The sequence below is a fragment of the Trichomonas vaginalis genome, chromosome V, assembly GCF_026262505.1.
Source record: "Trichomonas vaginalis G3 chromosome V, whole genome shotgun sequence".
NCBI classification, from domain to species: domain Eukaryota; phylum Parabasalia; order Trichomonadida; family Trichomonadidae; genus Trichomonas; species Trichomonas vaginalis.
Window position 1 is genome coordinate 8400843 of NC_067207.1, and position 16874 is coordinate 8417716.

Consider the following 16874-nt stretch of genomic DNA (forward strand, 5'->3'; position numbering starts at 1 on the left):
TTTATTAAGTTCATCTTTAGTTAATTTGAATGGATTCGCTAATGTTCCACCTTGAGCCACAACACTTGCCCCGGCTAATTGTGAAGAACCTGGGATAAGTACTCCATGAAATGATTTCATTGGTATCATTAATTTAGAAATAGTTGGCTTAATTAATTTTGTCATTTATGATAAAAATAAAATTGCATAATTTAAATTTTTTTCTTTCTCATTTTCTCATTTTCTCATTTTCTCATTTTTCTCTTTTTCATTCTGTTTTGGTTTCAGTAACTTTAATTTTAACTTTGGATCAAATATTGGGTTTCCATCTTTATCTCTTCCAATAACACCATATGGTAGAATCTTCATTTATACTAAAATAAAAATTTAAATTATGCCGTTCTAAAGTTTGTGAAACAAACATTGAGCGTTCATTGAACACGAAACCATGCATAAACTGTCATATAAGGTGGCATATAATCTTCACCCGAGCCTGTTGGATTTGTTGTGAAAGTATGGACATGATTTCCTCCTGGTTCAGTTGGTCGAAAAGTTTTTTTTGCTGAATTGTTATAAGATGGAGATAAAACGTCATTGCCAGCTTTATAGTCTGAGTTGTATAATGGGTGGTCTCTTAATGAGTGGCTATGGTCGCCAGAAAAGTTTGTCGTTTCTTTATGAGTGTGCGCAGGTAAGTTTGCTTCTTTAATTTTCTTTGAGCCTCCTGTTTGCTTTGAAGAGTTAGCACAGTATAAGAATTTATCTACAATCTGCTGCCATGTACCGAAACCGAATACATCAGCTGGATTTGTTGAATTCATTGATGTATATATTGAACCAATGGGGTAAATCATCTCAAGAATTGTATTTAATCCATTATGAATATTGAATTTATTATATAATATTGAATTTGGGTGAGTATTTAAAACTGGTCTTGTTATCAATATTAACGTATTATTTTTGAAAATTGCTTTTCTAACATCTTGAAATTTTGTGATTTCAGACCAGTTTCTTCCATCACTACTGATATTTACTAAATCACCACATCCTAAAGCAATGAAATACCATCAATATAAAATAAATTAGTAAATCTATAATTTCGAGTAAGTTTTGGAGTGAATGAATAAACCAATTCCCAATTTGATAAATCTTGTGATAAATAAATATGTCTGTTATAACTTACAGGATATGAATAGACCATACCACCTGAAACAAGAACACAAACATTTGATCCATAACATAAAGCTTCAATGTCTCCATCAGCTTGAAAAATTTGTTCAAAACGACCAAATGGTATTGAATATGATCTATAAATTTTATCATTTTGTAGGATAAAATACATGTTGTTAATGTAATACCACTTACTTGTATAATCAATTTCCAAATCTGATGACATCATACTAAACATATAATAATTTATCCCATCCTCACTAATGAAAATTTGATTGACTTCATAAATTAGTACCCATTTATTATTAACGCATCTAATAGGATTATTTGGATATTTAAATTTAGCATCTTGATTTAAATTACATTTGAACCATTGGATACAATCGAATGAATAACAAGGGCAAAAATCATCTCCAACCGTTATCATTCCCATAAATTTACCGTTATTATATTCAACATATAAAATTCTTGGATTAATGATTGGCTTTCGTGTATCAGGATTCCAAACAGATGGAGTAAATGATTCATAGTTTTTAAAATCATTTGTTTTAAAATAATAAAGCACTCCAGCTGTATAAAATAAATACATGGTCACTCCATCATAACATATCCATTCAAAAGGATCTATATCAAAGGTTTTATCTGATGATTTCATAAAATTTAAAAATGGTGGAGTAAAATAGACCTCTGATTGTTTTATTTCTTCATTAACAAATGATATATCAGCTTTCTTTGCTAACTCAGTATTAATGAATGAAATAACTTTTTCCTTATCTGCTTTCTTCTCTAACTCATCGTTAACATATGTTTTATCTGCTTTCTTCTCTAACTCATCGTTAACATAAGTTTTATCTGCTTTAAGGTCTAAACATCCTGAAACCCATTCTGTATCAGCTTTAACTTTAAAAGTCTCCAATGTCCATTCATGATCCCATTCAACCTTTTCTTTAATTTCATTATCTTTTTCATCAACATAAACCAAATTTGCCTTCTTATTTAACTCGGTATTTACATAAACTAAATCTGCTTTCTTATTTAATTCAGTATTAACGTATTCCTTATCTGCTTTCTTCATTAATTCAGTATTAACGTATTCCTTATCTACCTTCTTATTTAATTCAGTATTAACATATTCCTTATCTGCTTTCTTCATTAACTCACTATCCACATATTCCTTATCCACCTTCTTCATTATGTCATTTAGGAAACCTTCTATGAATTCCTCATTTAAATTAAATCTTCCAATCTTCAAAACTTTAGGAAATGCATTTAATGCGTAATATCTCTGTTCTTCTGGTGGAATTGATGTTATATCATCCGTTATTCCTTTAATTTTTGAATTCATAAATAAAATTTCTTTTATATTTGATATCACTGCACCACCTTTGCAAACGAATTCGAAATGGTCATTTTTCAATACTATCTCCAAATCTCCATATTTCAACTATAGATCTGCAATTTTCCCAAATGAACGGGGTGGATAAGATCCCAGCCCTATCATCATCCCAGTGTCAATTTTACAAAAAAAAATTCTTAATAAAAAATTTTTATTAAAAAATTCTTATCTTTTTTCATTGAAATTTAAATAATAAAATAAATTTGGCTGTAAAAACCATCAATTATTATAATTCTTATCGAAACACATGTAGAAAAACACTTATCTTTTATACTCTTTCTATTTGAAACCTGTTTAGTTCAGTAATTAATAATAAAAATTGTGAAAATAGTGACTATTTAACTAAAAATATATTAAATGATGTAATAATGAGATATACATATATTTTTACGAATTATAATTAGAAATTATTCTGGTCTGGGAATCCCAACCCAAAATCATTGAAAATTTGAATATATGGGATGGGCTACCCATCCCAAAACTATATTGAAATTTTTGAATTGATAATAAATGTATCTATATCTAAGGTATATTAGAGAATTTTTAAAAATTATGCATTAAAAAATTGAATTTATTCAAAACAAATTGAGAATAAAAATGCTTAAGTAATCACTTCATTATTTCAACAATGATTGATGCAGTACCGACGTACTATAAAGACATTGAGGTCGGTACTAAGCATCAGTATCTTAGATATAAAAAACCAGGCGACAAGTACGGAAAATATTATGTTAAATGCAATGAACTAGTAAAGCGTCCTGACGGAACTATATGCCACTGTGCAATGGAAGAAATGCGTGAGGATCATTTCAAAAAATGGATCCAAAACAAACGGCACATATGCACACCAGGAGAAGTAGCATCACAACAAACAATCGATCAATACTATCAAAACGTCCCAGCAACAGGGCTTACACCTATATCGTTAGGGGATATCTATGAACAGCTTGCTACATTTACTGGAAGATTTAACTTGGCTCTGAATACCTTCTCAAGCCCAGAGTTTACAAAGCTAGTTAAAACCATTATAATGTATACTGCAGACTCGATGATATTGAAGTTCCCACAGTTACACAATGTTAACATCAATGTTGATAAACTAGCTTCTCAAATATACCAGCCTATTTCAACTGACAAACTAAGGCAAACAATGATACAAATTGCAAATTCAATCCATGTTGCAAAAGTTGATGAGTTTGCTAAGCTTGCCTGTACCTGTGTTGCCATTGATGAGGGGAAGACTCAGCAGTTTCACAATCTGGACTTCTCCCTCACAAATCCTCTGCAAAGCAAGCGGCCCTATCCTGTTGAGTCAATCCAAATGAATGGTGGAACATCTGAAGATTATATCCACTCGCTTACTCAAGGATTTAACAGAATCTTCATTAGAGATGTTAAGATCAGCAGTGTAGTTTGCGATGGCAATAAAGCGCAATTGAAATGTTTTCAGAAAGGATGGAATCAATCGTTCTACAACTCAAATGACCCAAGGTTATTCAAAATCTTGTTTATCCCGTGTTTATGCCACAGGATTCATAATTGTTATCAATATATGACAACAAAAGACGTAGCATTAGGAGCAATTGTGAAACATATCCACGAAATATCAGCTCTTTGTAGAATCCATGTTGAAGACATCGGAGCTCTCTGTCCAAAGCATGTATCCACCAGGTGGATCTATGATTATAATATTTGTATGTTTATTATCAAGTATCAAGACAAAATTTCAAGATATACGCGTATTGATATTGAAAACATCAAGTTCTTAAGAGACTGCTTGGCAATTCTCAAGAAGCTTATTTCCACGTTCGAATCAGATAAAACCAAGATATCTGATTGCTACGTATGGCTTTGCAAGGGTATTGAAGCACTCCAATACCTTTCCAGCAGCAACAACAATCCTTTTGCTGGAATCCTTTCAAGATCGTTGTTGAACTATACCCTTGGATCGGACTTTGGAGGTCTTTGGTGCTTAGCCTTCGCTTTTACACCGAAAGGTAGGTATTATTTCAACCAAAAATTCGTCCACGGAGCGCAGATCAACGAATCTCCGGCAATTAATTCATTTGATATTACAAACGTAACTTTCGTTAATCCAGTAGAAGACATTCAATCTATCTATATGGACTCTATCTTTGAAGAAGGTTCGACTGAAGTTTCTCTTGATATGGTTGAGGAGGGATCAATTCGTCAGGTAACTGCTACAATTGACCCTCCTATGCTTGATCTCGCAGATGTAACATCTAGTTCAAATCAGCCGGTTAACCATTTTGTTGCAGCTAGGCAGTATCTCAAAAGTATTTTGGAACAATTTCGTATTCCGGGTCAAACAATAACAGATATTATTACACTATTTAACACGTATATTAATAGTGATAATGATATCTTCTCTGATGATATGATTCAAGAACGTCAAGAATACGGTTGGGAAGAAATCTCTCATAGAGATGGCAATGTATCAATCTTTGCAGATATCGCCCTTCGTGTTATCTCCGCTTCACCTTCAGAAGCAACATGTGAGAGAACAATAAAAGACCAAAGATTGATACTAAATTTGAAAAGATTACGTTCTCACAAAATTTTATTAGATAGCCGAGAAATTTTAATGGCTACAAAATAAATATCTATATTTATTATTAAAAATTTTTTATATTTTATCTGTTCAATATTTATCTCATATAAAAATTTGAAATACTTAATCAAAATTTCTATGTGTTTGTTTGAAAGAGATCGATAGCAATTCATATATCTTTTGAATTTGCTAATTGTGGTGATGGTACTATTATTATTAATTTTTTATTTTTATTTTTTTTTATTTTTTATTTTTTTTTTTTTGATAATATACTATTTAGATTTATACATTCATTCAATATTATGAAATAAATATTTCTAAATTGATCTGATTAATTTTTCATTAAAGTTTATATTATAACCAAATAAATTTTCGAACCCTTAGAGTCATAGTTCAATGGTAAGAGTCATAGTATAATCGTAAAGTCCATTGGTTCGAATCAAGGGGATTTTCACACTTTTTTCTTTTTTAAAATTTCAGAGGTTTATTTTTAAGGTTCTCGCTGGCGACCCCCCGTTCGTCGAAAAAAAAATTTGATTTTTGCTGGCGACCCCCCAATCACCATTTTTTTCGACGAATGGGGGGTCGCCAGCGAGAACCTTAAAAAAATCCCAAAAAAGGTGACATTTTGGGTGTATCGTCTATCCCAGGGATAGAAAAATGACTTCACCTTGGATCTATATTTCAACCTTTGCGTTTGTTCTGCCGTCTTTGAATTATATGCATATGTAGCGTATGTAATGGTCTGAAGGACCTGGGCGCTTTGCGCCTTAAGTTGCTGTTGTTTAATCATTTATTACGATTTAAAAATAAATATTTAATCCGTTATCTCATCAGCTATTTTCTCTATTTGAAATTGCCATAATATTTCATTCATAAATTCTAAATCACAATCAAATAGGTCAGTTATTCTAAATTTAATATTTGATAAATCTTTTGAATGAAGAATAAATGAATTCCCGGATAATTGAAACGGATATGATAAAGAAAATGTGTTTAAGTTGATGGATAAAATGTTTTGTATTGATGGGTAAGAGTTAGGGTCTAATGTTTGATGTGAAAATCTCATTGGGGTATTAACTTTATCACATTTGATTAAAATGAAATTGGAACCAGTGTCAGAATACAAAACATCCCCAACATCTTTTTCAAAATTTAATATCCCCAACAATGAACGAAGATGAGGAGTACAAAATTTAATTTTCAGCGGAATTTAATAAGGTTATTTATTTCATCAAGTTCAAAAAGTTTATCGGGTTTTGATTTAAAATTTTCTTCATACCATACGATAAATGATTCATTTAAATAACTTAAAATCATGTTAATATCCCATTTCGCTATCACATTATTTATATACATATCATACGTTTTTTCAAGGTCATCTTTAATAAATGATATATAATCTGAAGGGTCTAAAAGAATGGGATTAAATTTACCACTCACAGAAACGAGAGTAACATTATAAATTCCGCTAACTGTTAAATTTAATTCACAGTTATTATTCGAAATAATATTGATAATTGACATTTTTTATTACGATTAAAAATATGGTAAAGCGTTATTTTCCAGTGATAAATAAAACTAGAATAAGATTACCTCAAGAATTCATAAATTCAACGAATAAGAAATTCATTCATGTTATAAATTTTAGTGTTTTCAGAAAATATGAGTCAGTGTCATATTCATCAACAGGTTATATTTCACTTCATTCAAATTTAGTTCAATCAAACCCATATAATGACCATTTCATAAGATTTTCAGATGGTATTAAAAATGTAATTGATAGATTAAAATATGAACAGATTGACAATATCGAATTTTTGGAATTTTGGTTTAAATATCCCGATGGAAAAAAGATTGAAGTTAAAGATAAAGCTGATACTATAACAAAAACAATTACAATGACCGATCCGGATAGTGGGGAACAAAAAGAAATAAAACAAACGATAGAAACTGGTGAAAGGTCAATTATTATTGATTATGATTCAAAGGATTATTATTCGATAATGTTAATGCTTGAATATTAAATAGCCTTAACAAAGAATTTTTCAAGTGATATTTTATATTCATCAACTATTTTATTATAAATATCATTATATGTTAAATGAAGTTCAGTTGTTGTTCCGTTCTTTGATATCTTAATTGTGCTAATATCCTTTATAGGATTTATTTTTGCAACTGTTCCGCAGCATGAAACCTCATCATCTATGAAAAATTGAATATTAACGTCTGAATCTTGAACATCACAAAGAATGGCGATAATGTGAATTAATGATTCATAAGGTAAAATAATTAAACCGGATTGATCAATTAAATTTATTATTGAATCATAATTATTAATTATTATATCACGGTAAATTTTCATTAATTCAGAATTAATGTCTATTTTATATGGGTTCTCGATGTTTGATGAAAGAGGCGGGGGTATGTTGGATAAGTAGGAATTTCAACAGGTTCTTTACCGGGTTCAGATAAAATGATTGGGTCTCCATCTTCTTTATTTTGCTCCTCCTCCTTTTTCGGTAAGTCACGAGTTAATAAATTTGGTTGAGTTGCTGACCTTGTTAATTCAGGGCTAACATTAACTTTAACATTTTGAATAATTCGTGATTTATCATCATTTACGTTATAACCAACCGTAATCTCTGCTTTTGCGTTAGTGTTCTTTTGACTAGTGAAACGTCTTCTCATTTATAATCGAATAAAAAAAATATATTTAAACTTTTATTTTGCTGGAAGTTTTGAATCTATTATTCCCTGTATTTGTTCTTGAAGTTTATTTTTAGCTGTTTCATTGTAATTAAAAGACCTAATATATTCATTAATTGCATTCTTATAATCATCTGATTTCTCAAATTTTCTTTTATCTGATTCCTTAACTAAATCATAAGTTAAACCTCGTTGCTGATATAATGGTTTCTTAATTAAATCTTTGAATGCTTGAGATAAAGCACCTGATGCAATTCTTGCTACTATAATTGGTTGGAATTGCTGTTTAAGTTCATCTTTAACATTTGCGAAAACTGGATCGAATAAAGCAACTTTAAAGAATTTCTTAGCTGAAATTTCAGGTCTAATATTTGCATATTGACCATCAAACTGGTTAGAATATCGTGGTAATCCATCCGGTCCCTCTTCAATAGCATTTAATTCTTCATTGAAATAAGAATATGGATTATAACGGTATGAATTAATTGGACCATTTTCACCTTCTCCAATGTATTGTTTAACAGCTTTTCCATTTTCATCAAATTGCATAGGATAACGTTCATTATATGCTTTACGTTTAGGATAATCAGTTATAGTTAATTTATAACCATTTATGACTTTAATATTACCTTGACCATCAGTAACGAAAACTTCATTTATACCATCAGGTTTTCCATTTGGACCGTAATGTCTGCTTCGTGTGCTTCCCAATTTGGCCCTTGACGTTTGGCATATGCTTGAGCTTCTGGTAATGTTAAAACGTTTCTCATTTGTTTAACATCTTTTTGAAGACCAGCAACAATATGAACTAATTCTTTCATTCCATCAGGAACTTTCATAGTTCTATTATATGCACCCCTTTTGTTTGTCCCTTGTTTTAATGGAACCTGTAGAAGATTTGCTATTTCTGTCATGTTTAATTATAAATAAAAAATAAAAATTAATTATAAAAAGTTAATCAAATTTAACACCCTTTATTTAAATCAACTATTATTTTTCCATGTTCACCTAATTGCTGATATTGTGTGTAAAGTTCATTAATGCTCATTGGTAAATTCACTTGATAAAGCATAACGTTCAACTGTTGACGACTAAACCCACTGAAAATGAAAAGGGTTGATAGATTTGATTTAATGTTTGTGCTTAATGCTTTGAAATATTGAACAGCCATAAAGAATGAACACTGAATGTGTCGACATTGAGTTAATAACTGATTAAAATATGATTTCTCATTTGTTATTAGTTTTGATTTCACTGCATCATCTAGAAAAATGAGTGAATGCAAAAATTCTCTATCAAAATTTGAAATAGAAAGTGTTTCAAATAATTCATCCCTTGTTTATCAATAATTTTATCCTCTAATCCTTGCTTCTTGATTGTATTATATAATTCTTTATACATTAAAAAGTTTTTTAAATAATCTTCTGCTTCTTCTTGTGATAAATAAATAATTGGAATTTTGATTAAATGCTTTAAAGATTCAAATGTATCATCTGAAGGTGAACCTGAACGGTTGATATAAATTAACACGTGTGAATAGGGGGAAGTGTTAGCAATAATGATAATTTGTTTTAATATCGTTAATGTTTTACCTTTATTTTGTTTACCAATTGCTGCAGTGATTGAATTTAAGTAACATTCAGAATATGGAATTTTCATTAATTTTTCCTTAGATAGAGCATTTCTATTATCACTCAATGCTTCATTAATCATATCATCTATGTATGTATTATATACTCCTGCTAATTCTTCATAAGGGGTGTATGAATTTAAATCCATTTAATCAAAAATAAATTTATAATTTTAAACATTTTATTCATCAATATTTCATCATATGAACTTCTATACTGTGGTGGTGTACCTGTTGGATGATATTTCAAACCTTCTTCCGGTGTCCATGTCCAATATGTAGCGCCTATAAACCAAACCTGAGGAGATTTGTCACCTTTGAACAGTAAGTGTCATTTTCACCCTGAATGATTGGATAAGCTTTCACTTGTACTGTAACTTGTGAGTTGAAAGTTTCTAATCCATCAAAGAATATACCCGCTCCATCACGTTGAACTGAATAGGTGCATAAGAATGAAGTTGGTCTTTCCATGTTCTAGCTAATGGCGTGCCATCATCTGCATTCAGTGGTCTAGTTAATGAGTCCTCGTATTCTTCTGTGCATTCATTCACTCCATCTAAATCAGAAGCTTGAAGCATACGTGTAAAGAATATGTCGCCCACTGTGGTCATCGCTTGATCGGGAAGTTTCTGGAATCTATAGTGACCTGAAGACCTCGAAGCATTGGATTTTCTAAAACTGTTCTTTGCATGCATTCTTCGAAATGCTAACACAACATCTGTAACATTATGAAGAGCGTATGAGAAATCTGAGCTAATACCTTCAGGAGTGATGCAACCTCCATTTAGTGAACGAACGTCAATATGTTGAGCTGGAATCATGAATGGATCTTCCTTACTGAAATAAACGTGGTATTGCTTTAACTGATTCTTCAATTAAACCGTATCCTGGTGTAATGCATTTATCCTCTAAAACTTCCATCTTTGTGCATGAAATAATAACGTCATCAACTGTTGCGTCAGCAGATGTAGCGGCTAAGCTTGTAATTAATTTGGCAGGAAGTCCGATTTGTTGGAATTTGCGATCATATTTATAAACATGATTCATAATCTTTTCATAATTTTCATCAGTTATCTTTTCATAAACGTAATTTTGTAAATCAGCAACTCTTAACGGGTCAACCTGACAAAATACTAAAGTATCCCTGAAAACATAATATTTAAGAATGATATCACCAAATGATTTAGGATAATCATCGAACGCCTGAAATGCTAACAAATCATTTACCGGAATAATCATATCAAAAGTGACATCAACTTCTTCATTTGCTTTCTTGAAAACTTCTGAAGGGTCAATATATTTACCACATACTGAGTTATCATATTTTTGAACATTATTATATAACGAATGAACAAACTTTTTAACTTTCCTTTCTGATTTTGGTTTATATGTTGCAAATGCGAAAGATTCACGGGCGCAATCCATCTGAAGATAACCGGCATCACCTCTTTCGGTTTCTACTTCTAATTGTTTAAAGCTTTGATTTGATGATTTGTAACCAACGAATAAACGCATGCATTTAAAAGCGCATCACATGTGAAAGCTTTAGTTGAAACTAGAGTTGCTTTAACTTTGCGTTTAATATATGTGTCACCTAATTGGTTCACATCATGAGCTGGATTTGTAATTCTTAAATGAGTTTGTTTATCATCAAATATGGAGCATCAGAGTCATAGCATGAACTTTTCAAGTTCTCTATAATATCTTCTACCGTCATTCTTTGCGAATATTTCATTTATCTTTTCGAATGAATGAAACACATTTCCATTAATCGGTTTAGTGTTTGGCACCAAATAGTTAGTCGTCATTTATTAATAAATAAAAAATCAAAATTAAAAGATGAAAATGAATTTTTAATTTTAATGAAATAATCAACTATGGCTGCAGGTATATTTAAGAAACTGTGGGATAAAGTAAAAAGAGGAGCGAGTAAAGTTTGGGAAACATTGAAGAAGGGGGCAAATTGGATATTTAAGAATAAAGAAGCAATTAGTGACGTTGCTGAATCAATAACACCAAAAGCTGCCCCAATAAGAGAAGTTTTAAATAAAGAGAAAAAGTTTATCAAAGACTACAACCGATACTAAGATAAAAATAATATTTATTTATTTTTCCACTATCTACCTCCTATTTTATTAAGTATTCCTTCAGCAATTCCACCAACTGCGTTACCTGCTTGTGCTCCCATCGCCGGATTACCTGCTTTATTACCTAATACTCCACCTATGATAGTTCCTGCCGTTTTCGCTACTGGTGCCAAAAAGTTTGCAACGGTTTAATAATCTTTTTATAAACCCAACCCGCAGCTTTCTTAATTCCATCCCATAATTTTTTAAAGAATCCTGCCGCCATTTCTGATTTAATATTAATTAAAAAAATATATTTCATCACTTATATTCTAATTTTTATTTAATGATAAATGAAACCGATTTTAAAAATAAATGAAACAGAGGAGGAAGAAATAAATGAAAGTGAAAATGTTCAACAAAAAATAAACGTTGTTAAACCAATTACTGAAATAAAAAATTTTTCATCTGTTGAAGAATTTAATGACTATTATGCTAATAATAAAAAATTATTTGAAGAATTGACAACGTGTAAATTGAAGAAAATGTTTAAAGTTGATGGATTCAAAATTTCAGAAATAAAAGGGGTGATTAGTTTGAAATCTATTCCTCAATCAAGAATCACCTCATTAATGAAAATTGATGATTTAACAAAAAGAATAGAAGAGATTGAAGAAAGAATGAATCAAATAATTGATTTCATAAATTCAAATAATCATTAGTTTCTTAAAGTTCTATGTTGAACTCATCAAATTCTTCTTCATCATTACCATTACCTTTAGCGAGTTTATTTACTCTTTCAACTTTATCTTTTGATAGTCTATCGTTTAATTTTTTCTGAAGTTTTTCGTTACCAAGTTCTAAAATTTTACATGGATGATATTTAAACCCGTTAAATTCTTTTTCCTCAGTTTTAATCATTAATCTACAAAGAACTTTAGTGAGGTGGTTTTGTTGTTTAAGGATACCCTTACGTGTCAGATTTTTTGCGCATACAAAGAAGTCATGCTAGACATGAGCTATAAACCTGAAATTTTAGCAACATATTTAAAACTTTTTAAACTACAATATACTTTAATATTCAAGAACAAAAATATTCTTTTTAGAAATTACATAATTATTTTATGTGAAATCTATATAAAAACATATTTTGCGAGCGTAACTTTTTTCTTTATAAGCACCTTATATGACTGATAAACTGTGAAGGCACATAATTGTTAATTCATAGAGTTGATATGTTTCCAAAATTGAGAGGAAATTTGAAAATTGAATACCCTTTCAATTCAATTTTCAAAAGATATCAGCTCCTTCAATAATTGAAGGACGATTTTGATCATTTGCTCTTAAAACAAGTATGCCATGGAGAAAAAAGTTACGCTCGCAAATCTGAAATATAACTATCATATAAAAAAATTAAATTTCTAATTTTTTACTCTATAGATATTATTGGCCACTTGTGTAATGCATAAAATTTATGTCATATGCATACATTTGGAAGTATGGAGACGAGGGAAATTACTTCTATGAGGCACTAGGATTTTTAAAAATTTCTCTATCGGACTCACCATTCAATTTCTCGAAAATTAAAAAAATCAATAATAGCTAAAATGTATTATGCATAACAAATTTTAATGTTACAGGTATTTTTTGAACTTCATGACATGAATTTTCTTTATATTATTTTTTTTGGATTTTCTATGATTATGCGATAGGCTGGAACAACATTGTAAGTGCAATGATATCATTTAAGAGAAATCTAAAACTTCAGCATTCAGAACTCGCAACACACAAAAATATTCATTTGCTAAGTAAGTAAAGTTGATTAAGTTCGACACTTAGCTTTTATACGTAAAACCAAGTGTGTATTGTTATTTCTTGTTAAATTATTGAGAAAAAATAAATTGTAAGAGAAACGATACTGATTATTGAAATAATATTGAGGGTAGCTGCAGATTTCTTCATTAACATGCCGGAAATTTGTTAATCTTGGTTTTCTATCATAAAATCTGTCGAAGAATCTAAAAACGGAGATATGAAATAGAGATCATGTAAATCTAGAGTATCCTGTCAGAAAAATAGACTAAGCATGTAACCATTTTTTGGTCATAAACACTTTTTACCACTTAGTCATACAGATGATCATTAAATTTAAACGAGCACTTTTTGTCAGAATTTATTCTTTTACAAAGACAGAAGATTTTAGTATTATTTAATATTAGTGCTGTAGCAAAATTCAAAAAACGGTGAAAATTCAGTGAATTTGTGAATTCACATTTTTTTTCGACATTTTTCTTGATATATCCATGCACATTAAGAACACAGCTTTGATACGCTTAAAAAAGCATATTTCATATGAAATTGTTAAAGAAATAAACAATTTATATAAAAATTGCACTTATGGGCAGTTTAGATATATAATTTATATATAACATATATACAAATCCATAGACAAAGTGCAATAACTACAATGTTGTAGAAAATTACAGCAGAAATACTGACTTTTTGAAGGATAATAAGAATTCTTCTAAATGTTGTATTTTTATAATTTGATTGATTTTTTTTACTATTTCATTAATCTTTTATGAATAATAATTATTTTTAATATATGTGCTATTAAAATTTCAAATTTTGACTAATATATCTAAGTTATCTGAACGAAACATTTAGAAAATATCATACTTACATTGAAATAGCAAGTAGAGCATATTAATAGCAAGTTTCTTGGCTTTATATCTATCATCTATTGTTGTTTGATAAACAAAATTCACTCTATTATATGGTGTCAATTAATTAAAACAATTTTTAATAGTTATTTATTTAGTGCGAATAAGTGCAAACTCATAAATGAATAACTTAATAGTAGAAATGAATTATCTGATATAAATCTCACATTTTGTCCATCAGAAATACTTTAATTGCATACGCATAACTATTAGTAATACGTCTGGAGTGTCAATTAATAACAATCCCACAACAAGTAAAATTCAGATTTTTATTAAACTTATTTTTTCCTAAAAGTTTTCTCAAATTACTATATATACATATGTGGATAAAATAATAGTAATATTGTAAAAAATTAGATAATTTTTTTTATTTGAGAACCTCTCAAAAGTTCATTCAATTTATCAATTGTTTCAGTTTGATGTATATTCATTTCTGGAGCCTAAAACTTTAGCAATCATGACAATATCATATTCTCTTTCTAACTACGCAATGTAAGGGTATCCTTAAACCATTTATCCTTAATATTTGTTATAAATTCAATATCCGGAATTAATTCCCAAATTTTTGAATTTTCGATTAATTTACCATCAAATGCAAAAGCAATAGGTTTAATATTAAACTTACCTTTATAAAATAAACTTTGTATGCAATCATCAAAATAAACGTCTACTTGTTTAACCTGGGTGAGAATTGGTGAAAGTTTATCCATTAATTGATTCACAGTCACGAATTTTGATTCACTCATTTCTTACGAATTAAAAAAATAAATTATTCAAAAATGTAAGACATGAATTTTTAAAGTTTATTTTTTATTCATGAAAATAATTATTTCTAATTTCTTTTACTCTCTCATACATACTAGATTTAAAGAATTCAGAACATTTCCCATAATCTCCTAAATGTTTTCTTATTCCTAACGTGTGCCAGTTATTATATGAAACTGAATAAACTTTATCTTTATCTTTACACCTTTCATCACTTCCATATTTATATCTCAGTTTTGATTTAGCATTTTCATATTCATTAGCGTTTAATAATTCGCAGTCTTCCTTTTTAAATTGATGTTTAAGATATTCAGGATTTAATACTCTACGTTTATATGCTCCTAACTTAGTTCTAAAGGTTTTTCTACAAAATTTAGGAATTCCATCCTCTTTAATGTCATCAATGATTTCCATTTCATTATTTTCAATTTCTTCTTCTCGTTTATGAGGTCTTTGATTATGACTCCATTGATTCCATGAAATTAAATATTCTTTATCATTATATTTATACCTCATTAGCTTATTTTTGGCTTTCATATTCATTTAATAATTCACAATCTTCATTTTTAAATTGAAGTTTAACCCATTCAGGATTTAAACAATGTTTAATTAATCGCGGAATATCTGACATCATCTATATATAGCTTCTTTTATAAAAGATAAAAAAATAAATTATTTTAAAATTAATGTTAATTTTTTAATGATTTATAAATAAATATATTTTAATGCATCGTCTATATATAGATGTAACAAAAAAAGTCACTAAACCCGTCATATCCTACTACTTTGGTTCATATTTGTTTCTGGATTATCATCCGATTGATGCGTAAGCTATAGCTTAGAGATTATAGTATTACTACCATGAAATAATCTGTTTTTAACGTATATTTAGAAAAATAATCTTTTTATAATTTTTTAATGATATGCTGTAACAGTAAAGCGGAAAATTAATGTTTTACAATTTCAATACAAAATATAATGTTTATGGATAAAGATCAATGCTATCGAAATCGAATATGGAATCTGAAGCAAAAATTTTTTCTGTAAGAGAAGAATCTATATTGTCAAGAGCGTAGTTGAACAATTCAACGCTCGATTCTGCTTGAATAGGCTTTGGCTTTGGTTTTGTATTCTTAATTGCATGTTTTAACGCCCTTGCCCTACCTTTGGATACCAAATATGCATATCTGTTTTTTATGTTTACGTCTGATCTAGTCGGAAAGAATGAAACAATTTTACACCAGGTGGGCCCCATTGTTTTTACTTTGGAAATAAGCAAAATATCTTCCTGTTGGGTCCAGGGACCATTCTTGATGCTCGGAGATAGATAATTGTTGTACCTTTCTCGGCATTGCCTAGTGGTTCTGTTTTTCATATGCTTGGATACGTTTTTCCATGAGTGCGTACCATAAATATTGACTAGATTGATGAGTTGGGTGTCCTCATCGGCTGTAAACTTCTGTCTTTTCATTCCATTATGGGATGGTTGCTCATAAATAGCTTCCATTGAATAATTATAGTTGAACGATAATGGCTCTGAAAAATTGAATTCATCAGTAAAGGAAAATGTCCGAAAATTTGAAATAACTACTTAAGTATAAAGATCAAATGTCAACAAATAATTTTTTCTGAATTGATAGTTTTGAAAAGTTACTATCTCACAAAATTATTAGAAGTTTTTAAGTCATTTTCTTGCTTTACATAAGGGTTTTATTAAAATAAACACAATAAAATTAAAATTTTAAAGATTTCAATACAATTCAAAATTATTTGAATTTAATTTGTGAAAAAATTACGGTTTGAATTTATTTTTGAGAGAACGTCCATTGAAATTATAAAATAATAATTAATTTAAAGAGGAACT

General features: G+C 29.3%; 3 protein-coding genes and 3 pseudogenes across 6 annotated transcripts, besides 1 other annotated feature; 2 read left to right on the top strand and 4 right to left on the bottom strand.

The window, feature by feature from the left end:
- Positions 1-9479: part of a mobile genetic element that runs on past the window's edge.
- Positions 411-1180, bottom strand: TVAGG3_0300140 (annotated as a pseudogene). Its single transcript has one exon. A coding segment is annotated over exon 1 (770 nt).
- On the bottom strand, positions 1658-2494 carry TVAGG3_0300150 (uncharacterized protein; the record flags this gene model as incomplete). The annotated part of the gene is made up of 1 exon (XM_051229503.1): positions 1658-2494. A coding segment is annotated over one exon (837 nt), but the record flags the coding sequence as incomplete, so codon positions are not given.
- Positions 3174-4351, top strand: TVAGG3_0300160 (ribonuclease H-like family; the record flags this gene model as incomplete). The annotated part of the gene is made up of 1 exon (XM_051229504.1): positions 3174-4351. A coding segment is annotated over one exon (1178 nt), but the record flags the coding sequence as incomplete, so codon positions are not given.
- TVAGG3_0300170 lies at positions 7927-8740 on the bottom strand (annotated as a pseudogene). Its single transcript has one exon. A coding segment is annotated over exon 1 (814 nt).
- Positions 9480-11333: 1854 nt separating the features above from the next.
- Positions 11334-11548, top strand: TVAGG3_0300180 (annotated as a pseudogene). The gene has a single exon. A coding segment is annotated over exon 1 (215 nt).
- A 4397-nt stretch (positions 11549-15945) lies between these two features.
- Positions 15946-16517, bottom strand: TVAGG3_0300190 (RNA polymerase II transcription regulator recruiting protein; the record flags this gene model as incomplete). Its single annotated transcript, XM_001306710.1, has 1 exon — positions 15993-16517. One exon carries the CDS (start codon positions 16515-16517, stop codon positions 15993-15995), a length of 525 nt encoding a protein of 174 aa, XP_001306711.1.
- Positions 16518-16874: the final 357 nt, after the last annotated feature.